The sequence below is a fragment of the Rattus norvegicus genome, chromosome 10, assembly GCF_021556685.1.
Source record: "Rattus norvegicus strain SHRSP/BbbUtx chromosome 10, alternate assembly SHRSP_T2T, whole genome shotgun sequence".
Taxonomy (NCBI): domain Eukaryota; kingdom Metazoa; phylum Chordata; class Mammalia; order Rodentia; family Muridae; genus Rattus; species Rattus norvegicus.
This window is the reverse complement of record NC_141543.1, coordinates 65,289,878-65,305,310: the sequence shown is the minus strand read 5'-3', so window position 1 is coordinate 65,305,310 and position 15,433 is coordinate 65,289,878. Positions and strand designations below refer to the sequence as shown.

Genomic DNA, 15,433 nt, shown 5'->3' with positions numbered 1-15,433 from the left:
CAGTTTCTTCCAGTCTCTCTACCTCATTTTTTGGTTCTATATTTCAGGTGCAGGGCCTGGTGCCTTCCTGGGCTCTCTAGGACGAAGCATTTTCTTTTGGGCTGCATCTTTCTTCAACAATGCCACGGGCAGTTCCCATCTCGTATCCGTCGCCCGTCTTCTGAGCACCCTTTGCAATTCAGACCTTTTCCTCACTGTTACTTTCAGGGCGAATGAGATAAATGCGTGTGGTCAGCCTGACATGCCTATCACAGAAGTCTGAGCTCAAGATATCTCCATCTCTATTTCCTGAAGGAAGCAAAGGAACACACTTATCACTCTTTGCAAGCTTCATTGTGATAAATGTCATACATCCAAGCTGAGTGAATCATAAAGTGAACGCTCACACCCTTGCTGACCAGGTTGAGAAATGCTCGCCAGCTAGGGCAAACACCGATGTATATCCGGTGCCTTTGTGACTTTGTGCTTTTGTGTTTGAGTTTGAGGCTGTCTGTGACCTTGGTAGCTGGCTGCCTTTGCTCCCACCATGACGTAGTTCTCAGCTGAGGCTAGGTAGTGGCAAGCAGAGGTGCTGACCATGTGAGGAAAGCTGCCCTGCTGGCAGTTTGCAAATGAGGTGGTGACGGCTGCAGGGCACAGGTGCAGCCGGGTAGGGATGTCTTAAGTGCTGGGGAGGTGGGGCCCTGGTCTAGCAGGTGACTTGTGTGCTATACTCTCCTTTGGTACTTTGTCTTCTCTCCTGTTCCCTTTGCTTTCACAGCCCTACCAGCTCTCCTGGGGCTTCCTCTCCTCTCATGGTCCCTCCTATTACCTCAGTGCTCCTGGAATCTGCTTCTGGTTAGGGTCCAGTGCTTTCCCCATCCCACTGTGTCTGAGGCAACTGCCCTATCACCTCCCTTTTGCAAACTCAGTTCTTCCCCTTATGGACAAAGCAGCCACCACACGTATTTCTGAAAACTGGACCTTTTGCTGTTTGACTGTCTTTCTCTTCTACCGTCTGCAGTCAAACGCTCTCAGCTTTGGCCTTCAATGCCTTAGGAGTCAGATTCTTTCGTTTCCTTGGCCATGAACACAGTCTGCTCCTCCCATTTCCTTCCTCTCTCTGCCTCCAGCCCTCTCTGCTGCCCTCAAATTCATTTCTTGGAGACAGGCAGAGCACCCAGACCCTGCTTTGGAGACCAGCCAGGTAGAGTTAACATTGCTTAGTACCCATGTCCCCTACGTTGCCGTCCTCAACCCCCTCCCTGCTCAACGTTTTCCTTTAACTGGCTCCGTTTTGCTTTAATGGACGCAGTCTTGAAGGCAACTTTGAGCCATTACCATAAAAGGACAATCAGCATGACCTGCTCTGAGTAGGTTCCTGTAAAAGCTGGGGTGTTGCAATGCAGCTTGTCCCACCCCATCTTGGGAGCCAGCTGGGTTACATGCAACCCATGCAAAGAAGCAGTACAGTATGGAAGTCCCCCTTTCGCTGGAGGTGTTCAGGGTCACAAACTCTGGAACCAGATTACTCTAGTTCAAGGCTTGCTCTGCTACTTGCCAGTAATATGACCTTGGGCAAGTTACTTAACATGTCTGAGCCTCAGTTTCCCCATCAGCACAATGGGACCAATACTGTTTCTTCCACGGGATGTTGGTGAGTAGTTAATGAGAAGACCTTGTGGATTGCTGCGGTCAGCCTTTGAAAGACAGCTGCCTCATTCTCTCTGATACCTTAGCTCATCTCCCAGTAGGGTGGGTTCTCTTTTCCCTGGACCTCATGGTACTTCCGAATGTATATCTCTTTGTTTCCTTTATATGGGTATGGCGTGCCACTAGGGTGGTTTGCACTTTTCATCTCTGCCTGGATCACCTTGTGTATTTGGAAGTAACGCAGACATCCTGTCTATGCAGGGGCAGCTTGCTATGCTCGCCAAACTCAAGCTTAGAGGGCCAGAAAGGGCACAAGCTGGTGTTTGCCCTCATACCCTGCAGTGATACTCATGGCGAAGGAAAGGATCAGTGGAGTTGGTGTCAGAGATCTGGGGTGCAAGCCCATCCTCTCTCATTTCCATGTTGGGTCTTGAGGCTCTCATTGGACCTGTTCATGGGTGAGCTCTCATGCTTTGGTCAGCCCTGAAAGTTGCTTGCTCAGCAAAGACTCATTTTCTCAGGGAGTGGTGACTCGCCTATGTGGGTGCCCCCCGGGGGGTGACCTGAGGCTCACAGCTATCTCTCCCTGGTTCATTGGCCCTGTTGTGTCTTGTGCCTTCTGACTGCTTTTTCTCCTACCCTTGTCCTAGTTTAGGGCTTCAAGGTTCTCCAGGGAAGGGCAGCGCCATCTGTAACCAACACATCTGAGGAGATGCTGCAGCCATCTAGCCTTGAGCAAGTTTTCCCAGGTTCCCAGATGCAGATGTCTCTTGCTACTTGAGTGTGGGTTTTAGTACAGTCTATGCCTAGCATACATAATGATCTCCTGTGAAGCCCTGTCTCCCCTCCTCCCCAGCACGGGCCTCTGCTGTTGGTGCACTTATGGGAACCTGTAAACTCCAGTAGCTCCCTCTTCTTCTCTTGCTTTACCCAGCTCCTGCCATTCAGTCGGTGTTTTGTGAATGTCCGTCTATAAATGTGTAGTCCTTCCTGACATACTCTTGTGGGGTCGTGGCTGCTCCTTTCTGGCATGCTCAGCTGAAGCTGACTTCTGAAGAGAGAGAGAGAGGCATCTGCTTTTCTCTGGCTTTATAATTAGGCTATCGGATAACATCTCCCGGGTTTCTCCCGGGTGCTGCTGGTCTCCATATCCATGAACCATGGAATTGAATTGGGGTGGAGTGGGTTGCCGTTTGGGGGAGATTCAAGTCACCGAGGGTTCAGCCTTATGCTCTGAATCTCTGTGGTGACCTTAGACTGTGCATGAGGATGGGATGAAACACCTAGGTCAACCCTGCTGGGTGTCCATATGTGAGTAATACCTGTGCCTTCCTGTACCGGGGGGCAGAATCTGCCCGCTTCCTCCACTGTGCCCTCTCATTCCTGTCAGTTCTACTGGGATCCTGCCCTCCTTCCACATTGACCCCAGTGTGGCAGGATAGATGTTAGGGCCCCAGCCCCTGTATACACTTGTGGCATCTGGGTGCCCCTTTCTGTCTTTGACCAAGGCAGCAGTGGGGGCTCTCATATCCTAGACTTTGGAGCACCCACATCCAGGTCACCCAGATTTTATATCTGTCCACCTCTGCTCTCTGGCTGGCTTCCTGCTCCTTCTCCATCAGACTTACTTCTTTCGGTTGGGACAATAGCCGTCACCACCAAAGCTGCGGTGGTCATCTATTGTGTTTCTGCTGTATGCACCCAGACACTATGTTGAGGGGTTTCCAAACCTTTCTGAAAATGGCAGGATAGGGAGACTAACACCACTTCAGATGCAGAAACTGACAGGCAGAGAGGAGAAATAAACTGACCACATGGCTAGTCAGGATTGATGCTGGGAGTCAAATTCAGGCCTCTCAGACACTCACACTAGGGCTCTTGTTCTGCCTGTCTCTCTCTGGCTGGAGCCTGGCTCTCTAACTTGTTCACTTAGCATGGACAGACATTTTCAGACATGAAGACACCCCAGCAAATCTGGATACTAGAATAAGCCTTGAGTGGTCTGGTAAGCTGCTGCTGCTGCTGCTGCTGCTCCTCCCCCTCCTCCTCTTCCTTTTCTTCCTCCTCTCCCTTCTCCTCTTCCTCCTCTCTCTGTCCCTTTCTCTTCCTCCTCCTTCTTTTTCCCTTGGTTTTTCGAGACAGGGTTTCTCTGTGTAGCCCTGTCTGTCCTGGAACTTGTTTTGGAGACCAGGGCCTGGACCCCACAGAGACCTCCCTGCCTGTGCCTCTGCCTCTGCCTCTGCCTCTGCCTCTGCCTCTGCCTCTGCCTCTGCCTCTGCCTCTGCCTCTGCCTCTGCCTCTGCCTCTGCCTCTGCCTCTGCCTCTGCCTCTGCCTCTGCCTCTGCCTCTGCCTCTGCCTCTGCCTCTGCCTCTGCCTCTGCCTCTGCCTCTGCCTCTGCCTCTGCCTCTGCCTCTGCCTCTGCCTCTGCCTCTGCCTCCTCAGTGCTGGGATTAAAAGCATGCACCACCACACCTAGCTTCAAAGCAGACTTCTTTGATCATGAAGCCTTCACTACCAAGTCCCTGCTGTCTGTGTGCTCTGCTCAGCTTGTCCAGTGACACATGATTTTCTGCTCGTGTGAAGACTAGTTCTGTAGAGGGAACAGAAGTCAAGAGTCAACTCATCCATTCTGTCTTCTCTGCAGAGGACGGAGCAAAGACATCAGGAAGTAGAGAGTCCATTCATTAGGGCCAGAGCTCAGCCTGACTTCCAAGGTTCCTCTGCTCCCCTGTGCCTCAGGCTGAATTCTCTTGGAGTGTTTGGTTCTGTTCTAGTTTCTAGACTGTTTCAGATCTAATTGGCTCTGTAGGGTGGACCTTGTGAAAAGGTAGAACTCTTAACATTTTCCCTAACTCACAACTGAGCTGCTGGTGCTTATGAGTGCTGGGTTTGGGGCAGAAAGGGCCCTTCAGCGGTGGCAGTGGCAAGGAAGCCCCACTCGGCCCCATGTGTGTTCATGGCCTCTGCTGCAAAGCAAGAACACTCTCATCAGTTGGGGCCCAGGGCATCAAAGGCAGCAGGAGAGGAAGTTAAGCAGCAGGAACTTCCAGCACCCCCTTTCCTTTTCCAGAAATTGAGATATGATTCGTATACCATGAAGTTCATTCTTTAAAAAGTACGTGGCGTTCTCCGGGCTTCAGTACATGCCCAGGGTTGTACAACCATCATGGCAGTCTAGCTCTAGAACGTTTTAGCCACCCATCAGCCGTGTTCCCTTTGCCTTCTCCTTAAAGATCTTGGCAGCTACTGATCTGCATTCTGGCTTTGTATTCACTGGTTCTGGACTTCTCATGGAAACAGAACCATCTGGTGCAGTGCTTCTCAACCTTCCTAATGCTGTGGCCCTCTAATATAGTTCCTCACATCATGGTGGCCCCCAGCCATAAAATTATTTCATTGCTGTTTCATAACTATAAGTTTGCTACTGTTGTGAATGGTAATGTAAATGTCTGTGTTTTCCTATGGTCTTAGGCGACCCCTGTGAAAGGGTCATGACCCACAGGTTGAGAGCCACTGATGTCATATGTGTCCCTCGGCGACCGGCTGTTTTCATTTAGCATTATGCTTTCAAGGTTCACCATATGACAGAGTAATCCATGCATCATTCCTGTTTGTGGTGAAACAATATTCCATTTTATAGACCACTTATGTCTGGTCTATCCATTTGTCAGCTGGGACATTTGGGTCATTTCCACCCTTTGCTCCCGTGACTCATGCTTTGTATCCCTTTTCATTTGCTTTTCTTGAGAAGCTATTCAATGCATACAGCTGTCTGTATTCCCCTAGTTTGGCTAATTTGGAAAGCAAGTGTAAGTGCCCCTGGGGTGGCTGGGGAGCCAGGGTGGCAGGAGCTGAAGGTTTGTGAGAACTCTGCGCTGGAGGGAGGCCTTGCACCTGGCCCCGGGGCCATCTGTTACTAGGTGGGCATTTTCCTGTTGTTGATTATTAACCAGTGGGTGGTTATGATCCTGAGAGCAAATCTCCGGGGGCAAGGACTGTTGCTGTATTTGAGATGATGAAGTGTTTTCCCAGACATTTAAACAGCCTAGGTTCTTGTTTCTCTCTCAGCATTCGGAGAGAGATCACCACTTTTTTTTTTGTTTGCTGATTGTTATCTTGTTTTTTTTTTTCATTAAGTGCACACCTGTGCACATGTCTCTGTGTGTGCATGTGTGCATTGGTGTACCTTCATGCCATGGTTTGCAGGTGGAAGCCAGAAGGCAACTTGTGGGGGTTGGGTCTTCCCTCCTACCATGTGGGGTTGGAAGTCGAACCCAGGTCATCAGGCTTTGTGACTTTGCCCACTGAGCCATCCTGCGGGTCCCAGACCACCATTTTATGAATCATATTGGCAATGATGTTATTGCCTTAGTCCCTATTTGTACAGAACTTCATAGTTATTTTTTTTCTTTTCTTTTCTTTTTTTCGGAGCTGGGGACCGAACCCAGGGCCTTGCGCTTGCTAGGCAAGCGCTCTACCACTGAGCTAAATCCCCAACCCCCATAGTTTTATTCCATACTATTGCTTTTAATCCTTCAGAACATCACTACTCCTACATTTGCGTTGAGGCACAGAGCTGAGGTCACATGACAAAGTAGGAGGAGGAGCCAAATCTGAATCCAGGAATCACTCGATTCTAACTGTAGGGCATTCTCTACAAATGTGCAAAAGACATTGCGCTGTTGGCAAGGGGCCGGGGTCACAGCCTTTTGAGGGTAGAGACATGGGACTCTGGATGCTGAGATGGTGTCACAGGGACCTCCCAAGGACACTGCCCAACTTCTACACCAGGCCCCTTTTGTTGAGATTGCATTTTGCTGAAGCCATGTTGGGGCTCTTCTTGCCACCCAGCACTCTCCTCTCTGCCCTGGGATCTCCCAGTGGAGACCATTAGCTCGCTTGGCTGTGCAGTAGCTGAGATACTGAGTGGGGCTGCAACTCCAGGAACCCCGGGCGACCTGCCCATTCAGTGCTCGAAGGCTTCTGTATTTCAGCGGAGAGTAAAATACCCCGCCTTGCCTTCTCTCCATCTTCCTCTTCCCTCCTCCTCCCCACCACCTGTCCTTATCATCGGCACCTTCCTTTGTGTTTCCAAGGGCCCCTGGGTAAATATGGGGCCATGTGTCTTTACAGCATGTGTTCCTGTTTGCCTGGGCTAGTGGGAGGGCAGTTTCCAATCTCAGGTTCACAACACCGTGGCTCACAAGAGACTCATTACTTCTGGTAATCATTTACCTTTCGCTTCTAACAAATGAGAGTGGTCAAGGTTGTCCCTGGTAGAATCACATCAATTTCACCTGCTCATGTGCGATGTGTTTGCTGAGTGAGAGAGAAAGAACAGGAACTCCACTGAGCATGCAGCTCTCACCTTATCTTTATGTCAGCTGGTGACCCGGTCTGGCCCTGGTGTCCTGGGGGGGGGGTGGCATTGGCTCACATGTAAATGTCATTGTCATGAGGGTTAGGGCAGGACAAGGTGAGGTTCAGCTGATCAGAGTAGGGTGCCGGGTTGAGGTAGGAACTGGTGGTTCACCTTCTTCATTCTGGCCTTTCAGTCACAAGGGTAGATGTGAGAACTTGTGTATTGCCTTCCCAGGTACGAGAGCTGGCTTGAGGCAACACACATTTCTTTCCTCAGTTTTCTGACATCCAATAAGATGCCAGTAGGAACACAGTGGCTTGATGGCCCCAGGGAAGGGTCCTATATCTTCAGGTTGCTGGCGTTTGGCGTGATGCTTAGCGTCCCTCTGTTTGCAACCAGGTCCCTCTTCCATCTAAGTCCATCATGCACCACGTGATGTGGGACTGCAAGCTTACAGTGCCTTCTCTTCTCACACGGGCACTGGGTATGTTGCAGGCCTAGCTCACGGCCTCGGCTTCACCTCCATCTGCAGAGGCTCTAATGTCAGATAAGGCCCTAGTCATAGGTGCTGCAGGTGGAGATGTCAACATGCTCTTTGGAGGGGACACCCTTTAACCAACAACAGCCATTTAGCTCTTAAACAGGAGGTAGGGATGGAAGCAAGGGTGTGCTGAGAGGAAGGGGAGTGTGCCTCTATTCTAGGTATACTTGATGTTATCTATATACCAAGGGAAGGCGGGTTCTAACTTATGGCTAAAGGCCCATGTGTACCCTGAGTCTTTTGCAGCACAGTAGCCATCCTGTGTCCATCTCCCATCCCCTCTGGACTCCTAGACCCACCTTGGGAGTTAGAAAGAACCTGTTGGCTATGAGTGTTCCCTCCTGCCCCACTATCACTTGGGAAATCCTTCTGATTGGAAGCTACCTTGTGTGGTCCTCATCATCCCCTGGTCCCGGCTGCTCATCCAGCATCCAGTATCCAGGGGAAGCAGGCTGGTACATGGGAACAGGCTGGGGATTCCTAGACCTTGGACAGTAATTGCATTTACTCTGGCCTCATGGGTGTGGACATGGAACTAGATAGCATGGCTGTTTATAGCGTCCGCCAGTGAGTGATGTGAAAGTCTCAGGACATCATCCTGCAGATCCAGGACTGCTGTCAGTTAAGGTCATAAGTCCTCTCCATAAATCATCTCCAGAGCATGGATGGAAGTTCTCAATTGAGCCCAGAGCAACCTGTCTTCTCTTGTGGAAGATTTACCTCTTCTCTTCTCTGTTCTCTGCCAGCTTCCCAGCTCCCAAAGGAGGTGCCCTTACTTTGTCTTAGGATACATGAGGGTGCTATTTTCCATTCTTAATCAACCTTCCCTCTTCCTCTTTCTGGCTTTCTGGGGATGGGCTTATCAAGAGAAGCAGTGGCTGCTTGAAAAAGGGCTGATTTGAAGAGGGAGAAGGCAGAGAGCAGAGGGCAGAGGGCAGAGGGCAGAGGCTGTGCTGGACCAGCTTTGATGGGAGGCAGGTGAGGGCATAGTAGTAGCCACAGCTGAGTTGATGTATGGAAAGTGAGGTTGGTAGCTTGTGTCCAGAGGCACACAAAGCCGCTGCACTTGTGTGTGTGTGTGTGTATGTGTGTGTGTGTGTGTGTGTGTGTGTGTGTGTGTGTGTGTGTGAATCTTGTCCTGTCTGGTTCTTGGACCACTAACAGTCTCCATCTATCCTAAGTCCTTTTACCAAGGTGCAGGAAGAAGTAAGGACAGAGGCAGATGGAGGAGAGAAGGGGAGCTGGCCAGGGTGGAGGTTAGTGGGATCATGTGGCTTCTGCGCCAAGCCAGATGTTCACCAGCCTCCCTGTCTGACTGCTTAGAGGACAGAGTGGGTGGCTGGCTGCAAGGGCAGCAAGGGGCTCTGTGCTAGACAGTATGACCCTGTTTCTAGCCTGGTTTCCCAAGTGGTGTTAGATTGTACTAGCTTGTGGTCTTGGGCAGCCGGTATTAGACTATCTGGGCTCCAGGCTCCAGGGCTGGGATTTCTCTTTGGAAAGGTAGGAAGCATGGTTCTAGGGCATGTGGGTTTCCTTCATGGAGCGGCCTGGATTGGGGCTGTCACTACTAGGACACAGACTGGGAAGAAGTAGAGTGAGTGTTCTCTCCACTGGGGAATGGTGGGTCTTGGTCATTTAACGAAGGGTAATGGGCTGACTATTGGATGCTTCAGGATGGGGCCCTTGTGAAGCTCGGGGTTTAACAGTTCAGTTGTGATCTGTCAGTTCTCAGTACTATTGCCTTGTCTTTCCATTCTTCCCCTCCAGGGCACATCAGGGTTCCTGGCCCACTGGGGGAATCCCCCATCTCTGCCCAGATGGTCCTGTTGCATAACTTGCTGTGGAAGTTTCTTCCAACCTAAGCAGTCTGGTTGGTGATGGGACAGCAAACAAGCTCTCCCTGGTCACCAGCAAGGGCCAGATGGGAAGTGGGGAGTGTGTGAGAGCAGCGTTTCCATGGCAACACAACTCTGTTTAGCTGCCTCAAACCTGGCCCTACCCTACATAGACTAAAATAAGTTTTACCTGCAGCTCTTACAGCAGGCAGCCCTATCCTCCCAAGGGTGGGTCTATGCCAGCCTTGTGGGGTATGTGTGTGTGTGTGTGTGTGTGTGTGTGTGTGTGTCCAAGACAACAAAGACACCCATGGGAAAGATAAGGGATCCCACGTGGTGACCCCTTTCCCTGCCTCCCTCTGACCCTAGTCCCGTGTCTTTTAGAACGAGTGGTTCTGAGACTTTGGATACATGAGAATCATGTGGGAATCTGGGTAAAACAGAGTTTTGGGTTTCGTCCATGGAGAGTCTGGCATGCACCTGGGAACTTACACATCCTTCGGGGATGCTGTGGACTAGGGCCTTGCACTGCACTGCTTTTGGTGTTAGCATATCCCAATGGAGAGATGTAGTCAACTCTAGTTTCCTGTGTCTTTCTGAGTCTTCAAGCTCAGCCACTCCTTAGATCACAGAGGGAAGGTTCATGAAGGCCCTTGCTCACAGCTTCTGTGTCCTTTGGTCTCTTTGCAGGAAGCAGGAGCTGGCCAACAGCTCGGATGTGACCCTCCCAGATCGGCCACTGTCCCCTCCTCTCACTGCTCCTCCAACCATGAAGGTAAGAGGCTCAAAGTCAAGAGGTGGGAGGAAGGGAATGCTGGGAGCGTCGTGAAGTCTCGCTGTTGTTTTAGCTTCCGGTCCAGCTGCTTCTGTTCTAGTGGTGCCCATGGAGGGTCCAACACTTCAGGAGTCAGTGTCCTGTTAAGTCTGGTGGAGTGAGGGGAAAATATGACTGAGGCCTGCGTGTCTGTGCCAAGGGGCTGTGGAGAAACAGGCAGGTGGCAGGGGGATCGGCAGGACGCTTAGGTCAGTGAGAAGCCGTGTGGAATGATGGGACTGAAAACAAGGCGTCCACATTGGAGGAAGGAAGCTGTGTGTTTAAAGGGGCTGCCATGCAAGACAGGCAGGGACTAAGTAGACCCCCTTAGGATTTGGATGACATTTAATCAGCCCCTCCAGGCTGGCTTTGTTACCCTGGTCTCTGTGGGAACGTTGCCTGTTGCTTCAGTCTCTGTGAGAGAATTGTTCTGAGGCTTCAGTCAGAAAGAAACCTCTTTTGGAGAGAACCCCATCTTTAATTCCATGCCTAGGACCTCCCCCACTTCTTAGAAAGGGGACTGTGCTCTCTTCCCATGCCTTTCTGCCTTCAGTCTCCCCCTCAGTTTCCATGGGATGATCACCCTGTCCTCGAGGAGGACTGTTAGATCAGCCGCACACCTCCAACTTCCTCCTCCACATTTGGTTGGGTAAAGACTAGATCTGAGGAAGTCTCCTGCCTCCCAAGTTGTCAACAGGCCTCAAGGCCTGCTGGTATCTTAGTCCTGCCTAAGGCTCTGTTCTGAGATGACTCATAAGAAACAATTTGGCTTCTCCTCCGTGCTGCTCTGTGTGGCTCTCCTTTCCCATGGCATCCCAAAGGCAAAAGGTAAACATCATCTCATGGTATATGTCTACCTCACACTGAGCCACAATGGCAGCAGAGCCCTAATTGGGCCAGGCATTCAGAGATGGGCAGGGTGTGGGCCAGAGTACAAGAGTAGTACATCTCTTCTTTTCTTGGTGGGGATGCCTGGGTGTCCAAAGCCAGGCCACTTTTGTCAGCATAGCCCAGGGTTGTACGTGACCCATCTGCTGGGGTGGTTGGCTGACGTAAAGTAATGCTGAGGAGGACGCCGCCAGTCTGAGTTTCAGCCCTTCGCTCTGCAGAGTTGGTCGTGGGAATATTGCCTCTGCTTACGGACAGCAAGAGTTTATAGGGAGAATGAGGAAGCCTAGGAAGAGTCAGAGAGTTCTCTTGGCAGGCTTCACTCGCATGACTACTCAATTCATTCAACACCCAGTGTTTATTTGAATATTGCATTAGTCAGGACTCCTGTGTGACAGAAACACTACTCACTCCAGCCTAGGAACTTTCCCAGGCATGACTGCATCTGGGCGAGTCTACCTCTCTCCCGCTTTCTTCTGTGATGTTTTTGTTCTTTGTGGAGCCCTGCTTCAGTGATGGCCGGATGGTGATTCCATAGAGCACCTATGGAGTAAGTAGCTCTCGTGGAAAAAGAATAGCTTTCCCCCCCAGTGGTTCTGACAGAGTCCTAGGGAGGAAGCTCATTGGCTAGAGAAAATGGAATGCTGTGATTGGACAGGTCTGAGTCTCATGACCTACACCAGGGAAACTGAGAGAAGGAATGAGAGAATTTCCCTAGAAGGAAACGTGAAACACTGCTGAAAGGAAAACTCAGAGTAGACAGGACCCACTACAGGGAATGCTGAGCCCACAGGCCCAGTGCTGGACGCTTAGTGACCCAGGGGTGGACTGGATACTGAGGTCTCTTTTCCCCTGGGGTTCATTGTTCACCCACGGAGCCAGAGTGGGAAAGGAGCGGCAAGAATGAGGCAGCTTGGGAATATTCTCAGAGGAAGCTCCTTATCACTCAGGAAGGATAAAGTCGTGGGACTTGAGGAGATTGTGGAGTGGGCTGACAGAGCTTCTTTGAGGACATACTATTCAGCTGAGCCCTGAGAGTTGAGGAGATTGGCATTCACGACCCTTGCTCTTCCAAGTGAGGTAAGGGGACCAGACGCACTCTCAGTGTCTGTGAGCCTCTCAGGAACACAATCTCAGACCCTGCTTCAGATTGCCCAGTGGGATCTGGATCTTACCAGTATCTCTGGTGACCAGAGGCACAGAACAACTTGGGGATCTCAGAGGTGAGGTGGAAGGAGAGGAACTGGAAACGACCGGAAGCATTGGACCATCCTGGGTTTGGGTTGGAGAGTCTGGGCCTGAAGTCTTCCTAAAGATTTAAAAAAATTTTCCTAGTTAAGAGCACTGGAAGGGTGCAGTTTTGTTGTTTGTTTTGTTTTGTTTTAGACAAGGTCTTACCATGTAACATTGACTCTTAATCTCTCTGCTTTGGCCTCCTGAGTACTGAGATCACAGGTGACCCCCCCTCCCCCCTGGCTATGATGGGGACTGTGAGCATTTGCCCTAATGGCTGTGAGAAGGATGTGCAAACTAGAACGGAGTGGGAATCAGCAGATGTACCAGATGACACTGTCGGAGTACCAGGGAAGAGCATGTGGTCTTGCCCAGGGCACCAGCAGGCGTACTTGGAAATAGAACTCAGTGTTCCCAGGTGGTAGGTTGATGAGACAAGGTGATTTGAAGAGAGGAGGCAAGAATTGTCTCAAGGTCTGGGGCAACGTAACTTGGTGCAAGCATTTTCTGAGGTGGGGTAGCCCAGCAGGGAGGAGAAGGGTCAGGTTGTTCATGGGGGTGTTGTCCAGGGAAGGCAGCTGTCTAGGGCCGAGGTGGAGTGGGAAGAGCAGAGCTTCTTAGGCTGGTACTGTGGAAGAAGCTGGGCATAGTCACAGAGGGAAAGAGTAGTCACCTCACAGTGAGGGATGAACAGCTGGGCCAGCTGCTGGGAGAGGCCAAATATGGTGTGGACTGCACAGAGGAGCACGGAGCAGAGAGGCCTGGTGTTTGCTGAGTTATGACTGAGACCTGTTCTGGAGAGGTGAGGTGACAGCCGATGGCAGTGCTGAGGAGTGGAGACCCTGAGTCAGAGGAGTACACAGTCCCTGGGAGACCTACTGAAAGGAGAGAGGGGGCGGGGTGTAGGTGTGTCAGGAGCCTTAGGAAGACCCTTGACCATCCTTGGTGAACTCTGGACTTAGGATCAGAAGGCATCCCCAGCTCCAGACTCTGTCTCTTAAAGAAAACGCTTTGAACTCAGCTCAGGAAATCCCCTGCCTATGACTTTTGTGTTCAGACTCCAGAGGCAGGGTTAGACCTAGGAGCTGAGGGAACTGGCCCTGCCCTTAAGATTCTGGTTGGAGATCCTGTGTGTGGGGTCTGTTCTATCTTGTCTCTCAGTGTCTGTCATGGTTGGTTTTGTGGCTAGGTTTGATTCTACGGCTAGGAAATGTCACCATTGTATGAAGGCGACTGCTTTCCAGGGATTGAAGACCACAGTGTGCACAGCACACTGACTTGTTCAGCACAGATGGAGCCCACGGCTCTGCTCAGCCATCAGGGCTGCCGCTCCTTGCCTGTTTGGTCATCCTGCCTGACACTGAGCTACTGGGGTGACTCTTCCTTGGTCTTTGGGGCTCTTGACCTCTGGCTTACGGTGGTTAAATTGTTGTGGACAGCTTGAGACTTCCGGGTTGAAGGGGTGTGGTCTGGGCCGTTGTCTGAGTCTCCCCCTCCTTTTAAAATTTCTTTTCTTTCTTTCTTTTTTTTTTTTTTTCGGAGCTGGGGACTGAACCCAGGGCCTTGCGCTTGCTAGGCAAGTGCTCTACCACTGAGCTAAATCCCCAACCCCTAAAATTTCTTTTCTTTTATTGAATATGTATAGTGGGCTGGAGAGATGGCTCAGTGGTTAAGAGCACTGACTGCTCTTCCAGAGGTCCTGAGTTCAAATCCCAGCAACCACATGGTGGCTCACAACCATTAGTAATGGGATCTGATGCCCTCTTCTGGTGTGTCTGAAGATAGCTACAGTGTACTTTCAATCAATCAATCAATCAATCAATCAATCAATCAATCAATCAGTCTTTAAAAAAAGTTTAAATGTGTATAGCTGTTTTACCTGTGTGTTTTGTGTGTGTAGTGCTTGTGAAGGCCAGAAGAGGGTGCCCTACTCACTTGGAAATGGGCTTATTGATGGTTGTGAGTAGCCATATAGGTACTGGAAAATGAACTCAGGTCCTTTGGAAGGGCAGTCAGTGCTCTAAACCACTGAGCCATCTCTCCAGCTTGCTCCTCACTCCCCACCCCCTATAACTAGGAGATCTTTCCTTGGCTCCCTGTTTTTGTTTCTGTTTCTAGGGTGATATCAGACAATCATATTTTTATCTGAACTTGTTATGCCTTGATAGTTTCATATGCACACACACACACACACACACACACACACACACACACACACACACACACACGATATTTGATAAGCACACTCCCTTTCTTGTCCTCACCCTTGCATGCCTACTGAGCCTCTTTTCTTTAAAAGTTCCTTCTCATTTCCATGATATTTTTTGAGACGAGGTCTCTCATGGCTGAGAGTGCCAAGTAGGCCAGTCTGGCTGTCCACCAAGCCCCAGGGTATCATATTTATCCAGTGTCTGTCTCTGTCTCTCCAGAGTTGAGGTTAACAATGCACATTGCTGCACTGGCTCTAAATTTGTTTTTTTTAATTGTGTGTGCACGTGTGCATGCGTGTGTGCATGTGTATGTGCATGAGTGTGTATGTGTGTGCATGTACCACATCGAAGCATGCAGGTCAGAGGGCGACTTGTAGGAGCCGATTTTCTCATTCCATCATTTGCGTCTCGGATTGAATTCAAGTCATTAGGTTTGGCAGCAAGTGCCTTCCCCTGCTGAGCCATAGCTGTTGGCTCCAGGCTCGGCTTTTTAAGGTGTTCTGGGGACTGAATTCAAGTCTGCGTGCTTGCACGACAAGTATTTTACTCTTTGAACCACCTCTCCAGCCCCTTGAATCATTTTTCTGCCACCTGAGCAGGTGCTTGGCGAGAGAAGGGCTCACCTGTTCCCTTTGGTAGTGTGACTCGGGTGCAGAATGCTCCTTTGGGTCAGGGATTGACGATCCATTTCCTTTATAGATAGGTCTAGTCTGGTCCTCCTCTCCCTCTGTGCAGCTTGTTTTCCTAGGGGATTGCCTACCCCCAGTATGAAGCTGAGAAAAAGCTGAGCAGATGGGCTGAAACGGGAGCCCAATTCCCAAGCTGAGGATGGGCAGGGTAGGATGGGAGTGGGGTAGGGGGCTGGCTGCCTGGGTGTGCACTGGATTGCTGCCAGGGTTTTATTCCTCACGAGTTTG

At 50.6% G+C, this 15,433-nt stretch overlaps 1 protein-coding gene across 10 annotated transcripts in view; it reads left to right on the top strand.

The window, feature by feature from the left end:
* The window catches only part of Rap1gap2 (RAP1 GTPase activating protein 2), a 217,117-nt gene that overhangs the window by 105,708 nt on the left and 95,976 nt on the right, over positions 1-15,433 (top strand). For 9 of the 10 annotated variants that reach the window (XR_015630591.1, XR_015630592.1, XM_087571963.1 and 6 more), the window contains 1 exon segment: positions 10,062-10,146. Coding sequence is in view for 8 of the 10 variants with exons in the window: in XM_087571963.1 (XP_087428089.1) it covers positions 10,062-10,146 (85 nt within the window). In the remaining 2 variants the exon portion in view is untranslated. 10 annotated transcript variants of the gene reach the window in all.